The sequence below is a fragment of the Mobula birostris genome, chromosome 10 (assembly GCF_030028105.1).
Source record: "Mobula birostris isolate sMobBir1 chromosome 10, sMobBir1.hap1, whole genome shotgun sequence".
NCBI classification, from domain to species: Eukaryota; Metazoa; Chordata; class Chondrichthyes; order Myliobatiformes; family Myliobatidae; genus Mobula; species Mobula birostris.
The window spans coordinates 53,557,395-53,572,861 of record NC_092379.1 but is presented as its reverse complement, the minus strand read 5'-3'; the positions used below and the strand labels follow the sequence as shown (position 1 = coordinate 53,572,861).

The following is a 15,467-nucleotide window of genomic DNA, read 5'->3' as shown; positions in this document are numbered from 1 at the left end:
GTGTCGCCTCACCTGGAAGGACTGTCTGGGGCCCTGAATGATGGTAAGGGAGGAAGTGTAAGGGCGTGTGTAGCACTTGTTCCGCTTACAAGGATAAGTGCCAGGAGGGAGATCGGTGGGGTGGGATGGTGGGGACGAATGGACAAGGGAGTCGCGTAGGGAGCCATCCCTGTGGAAAGCGGAGGGGAAGGGAAAGATGTGCTTAGTGGTGGGATCCCGTTGGAGCTGGCGGAAGTTACGGAGAATTATTTGTTGGACCTGGAGGCTGGTGGGGTGGTAGGTGAAGACAAGGGGAACCCTATCCCTAGTGGGGTGGTGGGAGGACGGGGTGAGAGCAGATGTGCGTGAAATGGCAGAGATGCGTTTGAGAGCAGAGTTGATGGTGGAGGAAGGGAAGCTCCTTTCTTTAAAAAAGGAGGACATCTCCTTCGTCCTGGAATGAAAAGCCTCATCCTGAAAGCAGATGCGGCGGAGATGGAGGATTTGCGAGAAGGGGATGGTATTTTTTCAAGAGACAGGGTGAGAAGAGGAATAGACCAGATAGCTGTGAGAGTCTGTAGGCTTATAGTAGGCATCAGTAGATAAGCTGTCTCTAGAGATAGAGACAGAAAGATCTAGAAAGGGGAGGGAGGTGTCGGAAATGGACCAGGTATTCAAGGACTCGGCAGCTAACCTCAATGAGTATGCCTCAGCTGTCACAGACTTCTTTGGAAATGCACGGAGAACTGTGTGTCTCACAAGACGATCCGGGTATTCCCTAACCGGAAACCATGGATGAATTATGAGGTCAAATCCCTTTTAAAGGCTAGAGCTGCGGCTTTTAGGTCCGGGGATACCAGTGGCTACACAGAATCCAGGCGTGAACTCCGGAAAGCCATTAGGGGCGCCAAGAGGCAATATCGAGCCGAGTTGGAAGCCCAGGTTAACCAAAGGGATGCCAGTAGACTATGGCAGGGTCTAAATGAGATCACTGGGCACAAAGAAAAGGCTGGGAATTTCTTGTGTGATTCTTTCAAGGGTAACATGTTTGAGATGAACATTAAACTTTGAGGGTTTGGGCTAATAGGTTGCAGCAGGTTAGTGAAATATATGGAAGAATATAATGGGATGCATTGAAAGGGCAGGGAGGGGGCAATCCAGTGGACGGATGTACAGAATTTAAGTTGCTGGATGTTAAATGTTTGCAAGCTTCCTGCCCATCTAATCTTTATTTTATCAAATCAGAAAATACTAACAGCTCGGGAACTAATCTATTTCCATTCTCTTGCCCTTGTGCAGTCTGCTCCCTCAGAAGACAGTGCCCCTTCATCAAACGAAGCTGATAGAAAGACTAACACCAGCCCTAGTTTACAGTCATGCCAAGGATCCTGCAGCTCGTCTGACGAATCTGTATCCATGACACAATCAGGTATGAAGTTTCTGACAGCTATGTGTGAGCTTTTCAGTATTTATACTCGGTAGGTACTCACAGAATTCCATGTAAGCACAGCTAACATTACAGCTCAGTACTGATGGGAGAGTCTCAGCAAATCTGGTTGCTCATGAAGGGTTGCAATTGTCCATATCAGCAGAATTGTATTCAGCTGCAAACTGTAATCTCGAGGCCTGGTCTATCACTCCTTTTGACCATTACTATCAAGCTAGGGACCAATGCCAGTTCAGTGGTGAGTATAGAAAGAAGTTTTACAAGTTGCATTGGGTGGATCTGAACTGAATAGAGCTGCTACACAGAACCATCAGCTTGTTAAATGGCAAAAGCAGCATGCAGTAAACAGATGCATCACACACAATGCTGGAGGAACTCAGCAGGCCAGACAGCATTAAAGGAATAGAGTAAACAATCGATGTTTCAGGCCGAAAACCTTCACGACTGGAACGGAAGGAAGAAGGAGTCAGAAAAAGAAGGTGGGGGAAAGGAAGGAAGAGATACAAGTTGGCAGGTGATAGGTGATACTGGGAGAGGTGGAGCGGTTAAAGTAAAGAGCTGGGAAGTTGATTGGTGAAAGGGGTAAAGGGTTAGAGTAGGGGGTATTTGATAGGAGAGGACAGAGGACCATTGAAGAAGGGAAGGAGGAGGAGCCCCAGTGGGAGGTGATGGGCAGGTAAGGAGATGAGGTGAGAGAGGGAAACGAATGGAGAGGAGGAGGAGGCAGTTACTGGAAGTTTGAGAAATTGACGTTTGTGCCATCAGGTTGGAGATCACCCAAACAAAAAATAAGCTCTTTGCCGCTCCAACCTGAGGGTGGCCTCACAGTGACAGGAGACCATGGACTGACATAATGGAATGGAAAGTAGAGTTGGAATGGCTGGCCACCGGAAAATCCCGCTTTTTGTGGCAGATGGAGCGAAGCTGCTTGACAAATGTCTCCCAGTCTGGTCTGATCAATATATAGGAGGCAACACTAGATACTATAGGTGATCCCAACAGACTCACGGGTGAAGTGTCGCCTGGCGTGGAAGGGCTGTTTGAAGCCCTGAATGGTAGTGAGGAAGGAGGTGTAGGGGCAGGTGTGGCCCTTGTTCTGCTTGCAAGGATAAGTGCCAGGAGGGAAATCAGTGGGGAGGGATGAGTGGACAAGGGAGTCGTGTAAGGAGTGATTCCTACGGAAAGATGTGCTTGGTGGTGGGCTCCCTTTGGAGATAGCAGAAGTTGCAGAGAGTTACGTGCGGGATGCAGAGGCTTGTGTGGTGATAGGTGAGGACAAGAGGAACCCTATCCTTCGTGTGGCGGCAGGTGGAAGGGTTCAGGGTGATTTGTGCAATGTGGTTGAGGGCTACGTTGATAGTGGAGGAAAGGAAGCCCTTTTCTTTGAAGAAGGAGGATATCTCAGTTGTTCTGGAATGAAAAGCTTCATTCTGGGAGCAGATGCAGTGGAAATGGAGGAACTGAGGCCAGGGAATGGCATTTTTGCAAGTGATAGGGTGGGAAGATGTCTTGTCCAGAGAGCTGCGAGAGTCAGTGGGTTTGTAAAGAGTATCAGCAGATAAACTGTCTCCAAAGATGGAGACGGGGATCGAGAAAGGGGTGAGAGGTGTCAGAAGTGGGCCAGTTGAGGGCAGTGTGGAAATTGGAGAAAGTTGAGGAAATTGATGAGCTCAGCATGGGTGCTGGAAGCAGGACCAATGCAGTTATCTTTGTAGCGTAGGAAGAGTTGTGGAGTGATGCCCGTTTAGGTTCGAAACATGGACTGTTCCACAACTGTTAACTCTCTTCCGTAGCTGTTGCCTAGCCTGCTGAGTTCCTTCAGCATTTTCTGGGTATTACTTTGGATTTCCTATATCTGCAGATTTTCTCATCTTCAATGAAGAGTTCAGCAGTTCCCCAACCAATGGATCTGATCAAAGTTCTGCCACCCTGGTTCACACAGTCGTGATGGTGATAGGTTAGCTAACATGAGGACACTTCTCCAGTAAAGATCCCCACCTTCAATTAAACCAGAGCCTGGAATGAACTTTGTGAAACTATATTCAACTCGAAGAACTGAGTGAATGATGCATCTGTGCTTCCTCCCAAAGTCCTCACTGTTATAATGGTAGTTTTCAGCCAAATCAAAGAATGAGCGAGTAGCAGGAACAGCAATAATAATGAAAATGGGTAACCTCCGATGTGTCGTGCTTAAAGTTGCACTTCAGAACTAAATGCCTAGCAAGCCAAGCATATCCAGTACAGGTCTGTCAGTGGCAACTACATGTCCCTAGTTACGTTCTATCCACCAAAAACAGAGTATATCCGATCTGGCTAATTACTGTCCTGTCATAAAAGTAATGGGAGGTGTCACCAACTGTGCTCTTAAGGGGCATTTGCTCTTCAGTAATCTGTTCCCCCATGCCCATTTTGACTTTCCAGGGTCAGAGTTAGTGCAGTGTTTACAGGTGATTTGAGTGAATGCCTTTAATGAGGCTGTATTTGACAGGGTGTGGGATTAAATAGCCCGAATCAAATTGAACTCTGGAAATCAACGTGAAAACTACACTGGCAAGATTTGTACCACACAAAGGAAAAGGTTTAAAAGCAGTGGTCAGTGAGTTCTAGCTTTGGTTAGTGAACTGCTGCATGTACTCTATTTTGCAGCAAGTGTTTCTCTGCCTATTGATGCAATGCTCACCATTAGCTTCGATTTTTTTAAAAATCTGATTTTATGTTTAAATTGTTTCCTGATGTTTCCCTGCTTATGATCTCAATGAGTCCACAACTGTATTTGCTGTTGAGAGTGTGAGCCACGTCTCCAACGAGGCCGTGACTCTGGCCGGTCGGTGTCCGACGAGGTTGGGGCTTTATGTGCGTAATTGGTATTTTGGGGGATATCAGTATTTCTTTCCTTCCCTGTTTGCCCTTCATCTATTGGCTTACTGGGCCAATTAAGAAGACATTTAAGAGTCTATTGCCTTGCTCAGCTGTGTGTTAGTAGTACTCTGAGCTTTAAGAGTGCATTTAGTGAGTTATGGATCTGATTGCACTGTACAGTGACAGCTTTTGATTATATTTACGGGAGAATGGTACCAGGAGGACAGTGTCAAAATCAAAATGCATTTCCTGCCACTGGGGATCTCAGGACATGTGTGATAAACAAAACAAAATCGTATGTGAGAGTTTCCATTTAATTCTGGCAGCTATTAATGCATTGAATCAGGTGGATTTTAATTCGAAATTTAAGCTTCAAGTAGCAATAAATGAATAGAAACTGAGTAAAATTGTTAGTTGATTTCACCCCGCTGAGGTATGTATTTTGAATGATAAATAATTGGTTGAATTGGAAGCTATTACCTATTATAACTTTGATTTGATTGCATCCTGAACAGAGAAAGCATCTGAGCAGAGTGATATCGAGGGCAGGATTCATGCACCTAAAGATGATCTGAGGAAACATAAACCTATTGTAAACAAATTGAAGAAAGGGCAGAAGCTTCGGAAGGAGAGATTGAAGGCACAGGAGGTCAGTCTCATTAACGAACTAAGGGTAAGATTGTCGGCGTACTCACCTTGACTGCCCTGCCAGTCTTTGATTAGGGCAATAAGAACATTGTATGTATATACTACCCCAAAATCAATTTGCTATCCACAATATTCATTTTTTAATTTGGAAAATTGTTGAGGAAATTCAGTAACACACATCAAAGTTGCTGGTGAATGTTTATGTGTGTTGCTTGAAATCCTAGCATCTGCAGATTTCCTGGTGTTTGAGGAAATTAAGTACATGATTATTCAAAGGACTTGATCTACCTATATTCTTTTTGTTTCTGTTCCATTGCTGGAAAATCCTTTATATCACCCTCAACTCATTCTTAAGGCCCTTTGCATTGCTATATTGCTTCTGACTTTCAAAAGTCTTTGAAAAGTATGCAGCATTCAATAGTGCGTTCGGTTGTCTTTCCCCAGTTGCTGCTATTCTCCTGCTTTGTATCTGCTATGTTAAAGCAGCAGGAGGCAACGCTTTCTGAAAGTTTGGGGAAATCTGGATTGTTGCAGTCTTTACAATTTATTTTTTACAGCATTTAGCCAAATTGATTTGCCATCCTCTGAATATTTTCAGTTGTCAGCCTTGATTAATTTACCAACTAAAATTGGATTGATTAAGTTGAAAATGCTTTTGCTGATTTGTTGAGTTTGCAGCCACTGTCTTCGTATGCCGATGGAAAGCTGTTTCCAATATTCTGAGACATATGTGAATTTTGGACTGTACTTCATATTGCTTTCCTTCAGGTTTTGGTGTTTTGTTAATTGTGGCTGGTTGGTGGGTGGGTGAGCTGTAAATATTTTGTGTGTAAGGTGGGGTTGGGGGTTTCGATGTTACTGTGACTGGTCTGTTTTGCAGGCGAGGGGGTCGGGGATTGTTATTGTTTCTTATCTTTGTCGTACTGATGGTGGGGAGAGTTGGTGTCTTTTCTTTCATCAACTCTCATGGTCTTTCTGTATTTCAGGACTATCTGGAGAAGACAAGTATCAGAGTTGTACGTGCATACTTTGACAATAAAATGAACCTTTGAACATTTCACCGTTTTCTTTCTCTTGTATTACCAGTCCTGTGATGAATCGATTAAAAGGACTCCAGCAAAACTAAGCAAAGTGTCCAGTTCCACCAAACCACAAATCAAAACCCCTTCCTCCATTGCTGCTGAGAAGCCCAAGGCTGAACCACTTTCTCTACAAAGGTAATGTCACTGGGCAATACAGCCTTAGTTGGAAAAGGACTTCTCAGAATATTGATAGTGTCACTGTTTTATAAGTTAAACATAATGGGATGCCTTCTCCCCTATTGAAAGTACTTATTTTTAAATTAGGTTGCACGTGACTGTTGTTCATTTATTTAGCAGACTTCTTTAAAGAGTAGTACAGTATTTTCTACTGAGGAGGTGGAGCATGAAACAATGACAGTGACTTTTGAAATATTATTTCAGTAATTTTGTTTCTCTCTTTTTAGACACTGCTTCACCTGCTGAATATTTTGTCATTCTCTTTACATTTCCAGCACCTGTGATTTTTTGATTTCTGTTTTCAAAAAGTTTACTAAATTTCTAGCAGGTTTTCTTTCAAGAGCTGATTGTTCCATCCAGTGACATAATTCATTCTATTCTGCAGTTTAATGATAATCTGTGAAATTTGCTGTGCTCCTGAGTCTGTGGGATTTGGCTCAGAAATGTTGTGAGTAGCTTGCTGTAACACGCACGGAATCAGGCAGAATTTGTGAAAAGAAAAGCAGTCTGCAATGTCGATCTGCGATCCTTCGTCACTGCAAAATTCCAAAGACAATATGATATTTATCTGCCAAGCTCTTAAGCTCAAAATTAGTTTTCTGCTTTTTGTTCTCAGGGCTGAATCTGAAAAGAGCTGGAAATCGCTTCCTGAGGGTGAAGGATCTAATGTGTCATTGAGTTGCTTTGTTAAAAAGGGTACGTCTGCATCTCAAAATGTTCTCTCTGTAAACACCTGAGATGACACATTCCAAAAACACTTGATAAAAGAAAGTTTTTTAAGTTGAAAGTTTCCAAGTATAAACACTTTTAAAAATTAGTTGAACAACTAAATTGTGTTTCTAAAAATAAAACCTACCTGCCTATTTCCTAAGCCAAGCTCATAGAACCATAAAAATAAATATGTTGGGAATTGCATCTGTGATGGTCAAGAAAAGAGCTACCCATTCTAATTCCACGTCCTACCTCAGGCTCTGTAGCCCAGTTGATCACAGCGCTTCAGATATTCATTTACTTTTTAAATATGAGGGGAATTTATGCCTTGGAAGTATTTCAGATCCCTCTACCATCCTCTGAGTGAAAATACTTTTAATACTACTAGCAGTTACGATGGACCTCAGTTTTTTTTTAATCCCCCTGTTCAGGAAATAAGCCCTTCTCATTTCTGCCATTTGATCCTCCCAATTTTATACATCTCAAGACTAGAAAACAACCCAAGCTTATCCAATCTTTCCTCCATAGCTACAATTTTCCAGGCTTAACATTATCTCTTGTAAGACCGACCTGGGCTCCCACAATCCAGGCTATTCATATGGTTCGGTATTGAAGGATTACTCTACCAATAGAGATGCAATGGTAACCGGAAACCTGTCTGGTTTTATCAATGTAACAGATAATGTAGTCCCAATTTTAAAAAGAAGTAGGAAGTGTTCTTCCTCCAGTTCTTGCCAATGTTTTTCTGGCAACCGACACTTAGAACATTATCTGGTCTGCAATCTCTCCATCACTTCAATCACTTTCAGTTACTTGGCCCAGATCACTTTATTTTCACTATGGGTTTAGTGTTTACACGTTTTCATCCCCTTCCAGGAAGTCCTTAATGTTCTGCTTCTTTCTAGACAACAGACCTCATCAGTTCCCCTTCATCACCATCTTTCCTCACCTGGTAGAACTAGTTCTTACTCTCAAGTTTGACTTAGGTTTCTCCCACTTTCTCCAAACTAAAGGTGAAGCCTCGGACAGTTGCATGGGCCCCAATTAAACATGCCTTTTCAGCAGTTATATGGGACAATCCATGTTTCAAGCCTTCACTAGTAACGCCTTGGCTTCCTGCATATGGCGTGCACGCAGTAGCTTCATTTCGGGTACAGTGAACCAGATGCCCGATATGTTAACTCCACCTGCTCTCCTTGCTGATCTCCAGGGTCCCAAGCTTAAACCTCTCAGGCTGGGGATTGCCCTGCAGGTGATAGGGCATGGTCCTCAATTTCTCAACTCCCAGCATGCCCAGTAACTCGTAGATGAGTCTACTCTCGAAGTCCCATCCCTGGTCGCTATGTATCCGCCTGGGGAAGGCCATAATGCATGAAATACTTCTCCCATAACACTTTTGCCACCGTAGTTGCCTTCTGGTCCTTGATAGGAAAAGCCTGAGCATATCCAGTGTAGTGGTCCGTGATGACTAAGACACTGGCCGTGTTGCTGGCATCGGGTTCTATAGACAGGAAATCCATACACACCAGGTCCAGGAGCCCTGCACTCTGCAGGTATGACAGAGGAGCTGCCTGCACAGGCAGTGTCTTCCAGCGTATGCAGCAAATGCACGATTTGCAATACTCTTCAACCTCCAACTTCATTCAGGGCCAGAAAAACCATAGGTCTTTTCCACCCCCAAATGTCCAGGATCATCATGAAGTGAACTCAACGCAATGCTCCGATACTTCTCAGGCAGAACCAGCTGGCAACGCCGAGGTCGGTCCGGGGCTGACATGGCCGGTATAAAATTTGATTCTTTAACTTCAAACGAGGCTATTCTCTCAGTAATGGAGGTACTGAAGCTGGTTTTGTCTTCTCCGCCTGCGCCATATCCCCCTTTCCAAATACATACCAGATAGTGCCAGTGCCCGGATCACCTCACTGAGCAGCTGCCACTCCTCCAGAACTCAATTCCGGCAGCTGCTTGCTCTTCAGAGCAGTCAGGTTACAGTAAACTGGAGGTAGGGCATCATCAGAAGCCCCCAAATGATCCACTGCTCGATCCGCCCTTTCCTTTTCGTCGGCCTTCACGGTGATGGCAAACTGACACATGGCCTTTATAACCCTTATTTTGTTGTGTGGTTAGTAGGGAAACCAAATATAAAAGACAAAGACGCCACTCTTGTTAAAGTTAACAGTTTGTGCACAAAAATCTTTGGAGCTCACGCCTCCGGTGTTCCTCCTCAATGACCTCCGCCGAAACGTTGCCAACCGCTGGACCCTCGAATTCCCGTAGACTCCGTCCGGTGATCACCGAGCACTCCCCGCACTCGTTCTACCTCCTCACTCGCCTCGACCGAAAAACCACAAAAGCTCGGTTCCCAGACAAACAAGATAGAATAATGTGTCTCTCATTTGGTTAGTTCCCTGTTATCTGTAGTTAAAACCCAAATATCGCAGCTACAGAGAAACTATTACATCAGCAGTTAGCATTACAGAGACGCCATTTCATTAGCCTTAGCAGTTAACATTACCAAGAACCCTACATGTGTTAGTTGGTATGTGTTCTAAGACTGGGGCTCTCAGTACATGTGTGATAAACAAAACAAAATGGTATGTGAGAGTTTCCAATTAATTCTGGCAGCTATTACTGCGTTGAATCAGATAGATTTTAATTGGAAACTTAAGCTTCAGGTAGCGATAAATGAATAGAAACTAAGTAAAATTGTTAGTTGATTTCTCCCTGCTGAGGTGTATATTTTGAATGATAAAGAATTGGTTGAATTGGAAGCTACTACCTATTATAACTTTGATTTGATTGCATCCCTAACAGGGACAGCATCTGCCAAGAGATCTAGTGTAGACAAATTGAAGGAAGTGCATGAAAAGTATCAGGAGGAGAGATTGAAGGCACAGGAGGCCAGACTCAGTAAAAAACTAGAGGTAAGATTATTGTTATACCTTCTTACCTTGACTGTCCTGCCAGTCTTTGATTAGGGCAATAAGAAAGTTGTCTGTATATACTACTCCAAAATCAATTTGCTATCCACAATATTCATTGTTTAATTTGGAAAACTGTTGAGGAAATTAAGTATATGGTTATTCAAAGGACTTGATCTAGCTTTATTCTTTTTGTTTCTGTTCCATTGCTGGAAGATCCTTCATATCACCCTCAACTTATTCTTAAGGCCCTTTGCATTGCTATATTGCTTCTGACGTTCACAAGTTTTTGAAAAGTATGTAGCTCATTCCACACTCTCACCACCTTCTGAGTGAAGAAATTCCCCCCTCATGTTCCCCTTAAACCTCTCACCTTTCACTCTTAAACCATGGCCTCTGGTTGTAGTCCCACCCAACCTAAGTGGCAAAAATCTGCTTGCATTTACCCTAGATCCTTCATACCTCTGTCAAATCTCCTCTCAATCTTCTATGTTCCAAGCAATAAGGGCCTAACCTATTCAATCTTCCCTCATAACTCAGGTCCTCCAGTCCTGGCACCATCCTTCTAAACCTTCTCTGTACTCTTTCAACTTTACTGACATCTTTCCTGTGGGTAGGCAGCTGAAAGTGCACGACACTCCAAATTAGGTCTTACTACTGTCTTATAGAATTTCAACATAACATCCAAACTTACCTTGATTTATGAAGCCCAAGGTGCCAGAAGCTTTCTTCATGACCATATCTACCCATGGCACCACTTTCAGTGAATTATGGTCCTGTATTCATGGAAATGGATGACCAAAGCAGAGGCTCGGCATCTGTAGAAAGAGAAACCATTTAATGACTGGGCTCGGGACTTGTGCTGACGAGAATAATGTTGTGCGGTGCCCAGTGGAGTGGCCAGTAATATCTTTTTTTTTCCAGAATTCTGTTCCGGGTTGGATGGCATTGATCAATTTCATTTCTTTTCTTTCCCCAGTCACGGTTGAACAACATAAAGCAACTGTCCACAATTGCCTTGGCCTTGGGGGTAGAGCATACCCGGAATGAGCTGCTCCCACTTCTGACTGGTAGGTACAAAGCTGCGTGTGGTTGGGCTGCTTCGGTTTGAACAATCGCCTCTCAGAGTCACCTTGCCACTGATTTCTCGTCTAGATGCAGACACCATTTTCGATGAAGACGAGGCACTGCTGGCATTAGCGGAGCAACTAGGGAGCTTCACGGTGCTCGTTGGCGGACCGGAGTATGTTCACTGTTTGCTGGTAAGAGCGGTCGTACATTTACAAAGCACTGCACAAGACGGACACGCGGTTAATGCCATTGAAGTGGTATTACTGTCTTAATAAAGGTTAATTTCCAGAAGATGATTCTCAAAGCAGCAGGGTTCCACAGGCAATGATAAAGTAAGTGACTTTATAATGAGTCATAGAAAAGTTCAGCACATGTTCCCCTTAAACATTTCACCTTTCACCCTTAACCCATGACCTCTAGCTGCAGTCTCATCCAACCTCAGTGGACAATGACTGCTTGCATTTACCCTATCTAAACCCCTCGTAATCTTGTCTCCTTCTGTCATATCTCTTTGCAATCTTCTATGTTCCAAGATAAAAAGAAGTCCTAACATATTCAATCTTTCCATATAACTCAGGTCCTCCAAACCCGGCAATGGCCCTGTAATCTTTCTTTGTTATGATGGGTTGCATGAATGAGGGGTAAACGGACACATACAGAACCCTCTCTGCTTTTATTGTTTGCAATAAAATCTTTGAGGCAGATGAGGCTTTGTGCCACCCCAACATATTTGTAGGCACGAGAAAGTCTGCAGATGCTGGAAATCCAAAGCAACTCTCTCAAAACGCTGGAGGAACTCAGCAGCTCAGGCAGCGTCTGTGGAAAAGAGTAAGCGGTCGATGTTTCTGGCCGAGACCCTTCTTCAGGACCTGGTTGAAATATTGGAGGGGTGTATCATTGAGAATTGCTACAGTGAAGTGTAGTTACTCTACCCCTGATCCAGGTTCACCCACGCAGCCTGTTGGAAAACATACACGGACTGATACCGTCCCCCGAACACTGAAACCTCTGCTCTGTATTGACCAAATATACGTTCAACATGAGCCCAACCGGGGGAAACAAAACACAGATTTTAATGCCCAGATGCAATGGTCCTATGCATTAAATATTTATTTAAAATAACATACTTGTATTGTTTTTAAATACCCGTAATGGGGAACAAGATTCTGAAATTAAATAACGAGGGCCTCAGGCTATTACAGGGCATAGATCAAATTGAAATGATTTTCAGTGATCAGTTCATCATAGGACAATTCAGAATTAAAACAATGAAATCAATTTATGAAACCACCAAAGTAGTTCGATCAATGAGGTTTAACCAGGATGCTGCCTGCTTTAGAGGAAGTGCTGCAACTTTATCAGACTCTGGGTGGGCCACGTCTGGAGTATTGCATGCAGTTCTGATTGTCCCACTATAGGAAAGATGTTGGGGCTTTGGGGTCGATGCGGAAGAGGTTCGCCAGAATGTTGCCTGGTTTAGAGGACGTGTGATCATGAGAGCTGGATAAACTTATGTTGTTTTCTCTGAAGCGCTGGAGGCCGAGGGGAGATCTGCTAGAGGTTTGTAAGATTATGAGGAGCATGTGCATAGATTAAGTAAAGAGGAGTATCTGTTTCCCAGGATTTAAATGTCTAATACCAGAGGTATGCATTGAAGGTGAGAGTGGGTAGGTAGGTTCAAGGGGGATGTGACGGGTAAGTTTTTTTTACCATCAGAGTGGTGGATGCCTGGAATACATTGACTGGTATGATGGTAGATGCTTTTCAGAGACTTTTGGATAGGCGCATGGGTATGAAAAAGATGGAGGGAGATGGACATTGTGTAGGTAGGAGGGATTAGTTCTTGGTGGTTTTTGATTTTCTTTTTAGCTGGTTCAGCACAACATTGTGGGCCGAATGGCCTGTTTCTGTACTTTACTATTCCATGTTTTACTTTATTGTTTGCAGTGGTTTCAAATTAGACATTCCAGCGTCAGTATGTTGCGTATAGAGTGTGTACGTTCTTTTGTATTGATACTCCTTTCAAAACTGTTTTCTTTTTGTGTAAAATTACCTGCGAGTACAGGCAGAGAATTCTTAAAGCATTTATGTAAGGAATCCAATTTGCTCATGTGTGGGTGGGGGCTGTATATAAAATATCACAAACTTTTAGCAGTGTTTCTTAAAGAACGCTGAGATGGCGTGGCTTTGTATTATAGAAAATAGCAATTCAGAAACGTTTTCTCGGAGCCCCTGTGATGCCTGCAATTCTAAACTGAAACGTGGGCACAGTTGTTGTTTGAATAGTTCTATAAGATATAGGTGCAGAGTTAGGCTATTTGGCCCATCGATCCATTTTCCCCTCTCAGCCCCAATCTCCTGCCTTCTCCCTGTATCCTTCCATGCTGCGATTAATCAAGAGTCTTATCAATTTGTCTTTCAATCATGGCTGATCCTTTTTTCGCCTCCTCTGCCCCACTCCCCAGTCTTCTCCCAGTAACCTTTGATGCCATGAACCTATCAAGAACCTATCAATCTCTGCCTTAAATATACCCAATGACTTGTCCGCCACAGCCACCTGTGGCACAGAATTCCACATATTCACCACCCTCTGGCTGAAGAAATTCCTCATCATTTTCATTCTAAAAGCATATCCCTCTATTCTGGGGCTGTGCCCTCTAGCCTTAGACTCCCCTGCCATAGGAAACATCCTCTCCACATCCACTCTATTCAGACCTTCCAACATTTGATAGGTTTCAATGAGGTCTCTTCTCATTCTTCTGAACTCCAGCGAGTACAGGCCCAGAGCCATCAAACGCTCCTCACGTGACAAGCCTTTCATTCCCAGTATTATTTTTGTGAATCTCCTTGAAACTCTGCACAATGTCAGCACCTCCTTTCTTAGATGAGGGGCCCAAATCTCCTCATAATACTCTAAATGATGCCTCACCAATACATTATAAAACCTTAACATTACATCCCTGCTTTTATATTCTAGTCCTCTCGAAATGACTGCTAACATTGCATTTGCCTTCCTCAGCCTGCAAGTTAACCTTTAGCGAATGCTGCACGAGGACTCCCAAGTCCCTTTGCACCTCGGATTCTTGAATTTTCTCCCAATTTAGAAAGTAGTTTACACTTTTATTTCTTCTAACAAAGTGGATGACCATGGACTTCCCTCAAACTTTGGCAAAATTATTCTGACAGGCAGCTTCATGTTTATTTGCATATTAAAACCTCATAGGATGAACAATTATTGGTACTTAATTTGAAGATGAAATAGTAATTACTGGTAATTAGGAATGTGTCAGTGTAATTTCCATTTAATATTAGTACAGAGTTTTCTGGTTAGGAACCTTGGGAATTTCTGTGATTGAGAAAATATGTCCTTTGATTTATACAGTTTTTGGTAGTTTGTGTTTTGTCCTCCAGCACGGCTCTTTATTCTTCTGCCTTTAAATGATTCTCTGTCTCATTTCCTTTATGAGAATTCCTAATTCTCAGCAATGTAAGAATTTATCTTAAAGATTGTTTCTAAATATTGTGTTTCTTAGAAGTAGGGTAAAAAGAAGATGTGTTTCAGTTTAATTCTTTCCCACTAATCAGCCTCCCTTGGAGAACCTGGCAACGGTGGAAAAATCGGTAGTACGAGATAAAGCCATCGATTCACTGCGAGCCATCTCCCACGAGCACTCTCCTGCAGACCTAGAAGTCCACTTTGTGCCACTGGTCAAGCGCCTGACTTGTGGTGACTGGTTCACGTCCAGGACTTCGGCATGCAGCCTTTTCAGTGTCTGCTACCCTCGGGTATCCAGCTGTGTAAAGACCGAGCTGCGTCAGTAAGTACTTTCCTCCCTTGGAATGCTGGAGATGAACATGATTGAAGTTGGCTAGGAATATTACAGTATTATTGTAGAAAATCTACATCCTGTAGTTTCGCTCATTATGTACCGTGTCGTATGGTGTGGGCGATCGTGGGTCTTTCCGTGGACACGATTGTTCTTGGCGAAGTTTTCTGCACAAGTGGTTTGCCATCGCCTTCTTTCTGGGCAGCGTGTGTCTTTACAAGACGGGTGACCCCCAGCCCATTATCAATACGCTTCAGAGACTGTCTGCCTGGTGTCAGTGTCAGGAGTTGAGATCTGCACCTGCTGCTCATACAACCGTCCACCACCTGCTCCCACGGCTTCACGTAGTCCTGATCGGGGAGGCTAAGCGGGTGCTACACCTTGCCCTAGGGTGACCTGCAGGCTAGTGGAGGGAAGGAGTGCCTTACACCTCCTTTGGCAGGGACGTATTTCCTTCCTGCCACCCAATTTCAGTATAATTTGGTTTTTTTGGCGATAAGATGCTACCACCATGGTGGACGGGACCTTGTTTTAACTGAGTGGGTAGAAGTTTCTAGTTTAGAGAATAATCAGCCCCAAAATAGCACAGAAAGTGTGGCATTTTTGTTTTTAATGACATAAACTGAAGGTTTTTTGTGTGTTTTTAGTGAGGAAGGAGCAAAAGCCGAGGTGCATCATAGTCGAGTGGTGCTCATCGCTTACTCTCGGCTGTGGGGTTGAAGTGGCCTTGTCATTTACAAAGGC

The 15,467-nt window shown here is 43.6% G+C and overlaps 1 protein-coding gene across 1 annotated transcript in view; it reads left to right on the top strand.

The window, feature by feature from the left end:
• Positions 1-1,844: 1,844 nt before the first annotated feature.
• The window catches only part of LOC140203687 (serine/threonine-protein phosphatase 2A 65 kDa regulatory subunit A beta isoform-like), a 54,832-nt gene continuing 41,209 nt past the window's right edge, over positions 1,845-15,467 (top strand). Inside the window, exons 1-8 of the mRNA XM_072269733.1 lie at positions 1,845-1,905; positions 4,801-4,934; positions 6,020-6,150; positions 6,809-6,888; positions 9,719-9,828; positions 10,805-10,895; positions 10,981-11,087; positions 14,482-14,714. Coding sequence (XP_072125834.1) covers positions 1,845-1,905; positions 4,801-4,934; positions 6,020-6,150; positions 6,809-6,888; positions 9,719-9,828; positions 10,805-10,895; positions 10,981-11,087; positions 14,482-14,714 — 947 coding nt within the window. The remainder of the gene's footprint in view (positions 1,906-4,800; positions 4,935-6,019; positions 6,151-6,808; positions 6,889-9,718; positions 9,829-10,804; positions 10,896-10,980; positions 11,088-14,481; positions 14,715-15,467) is intronic.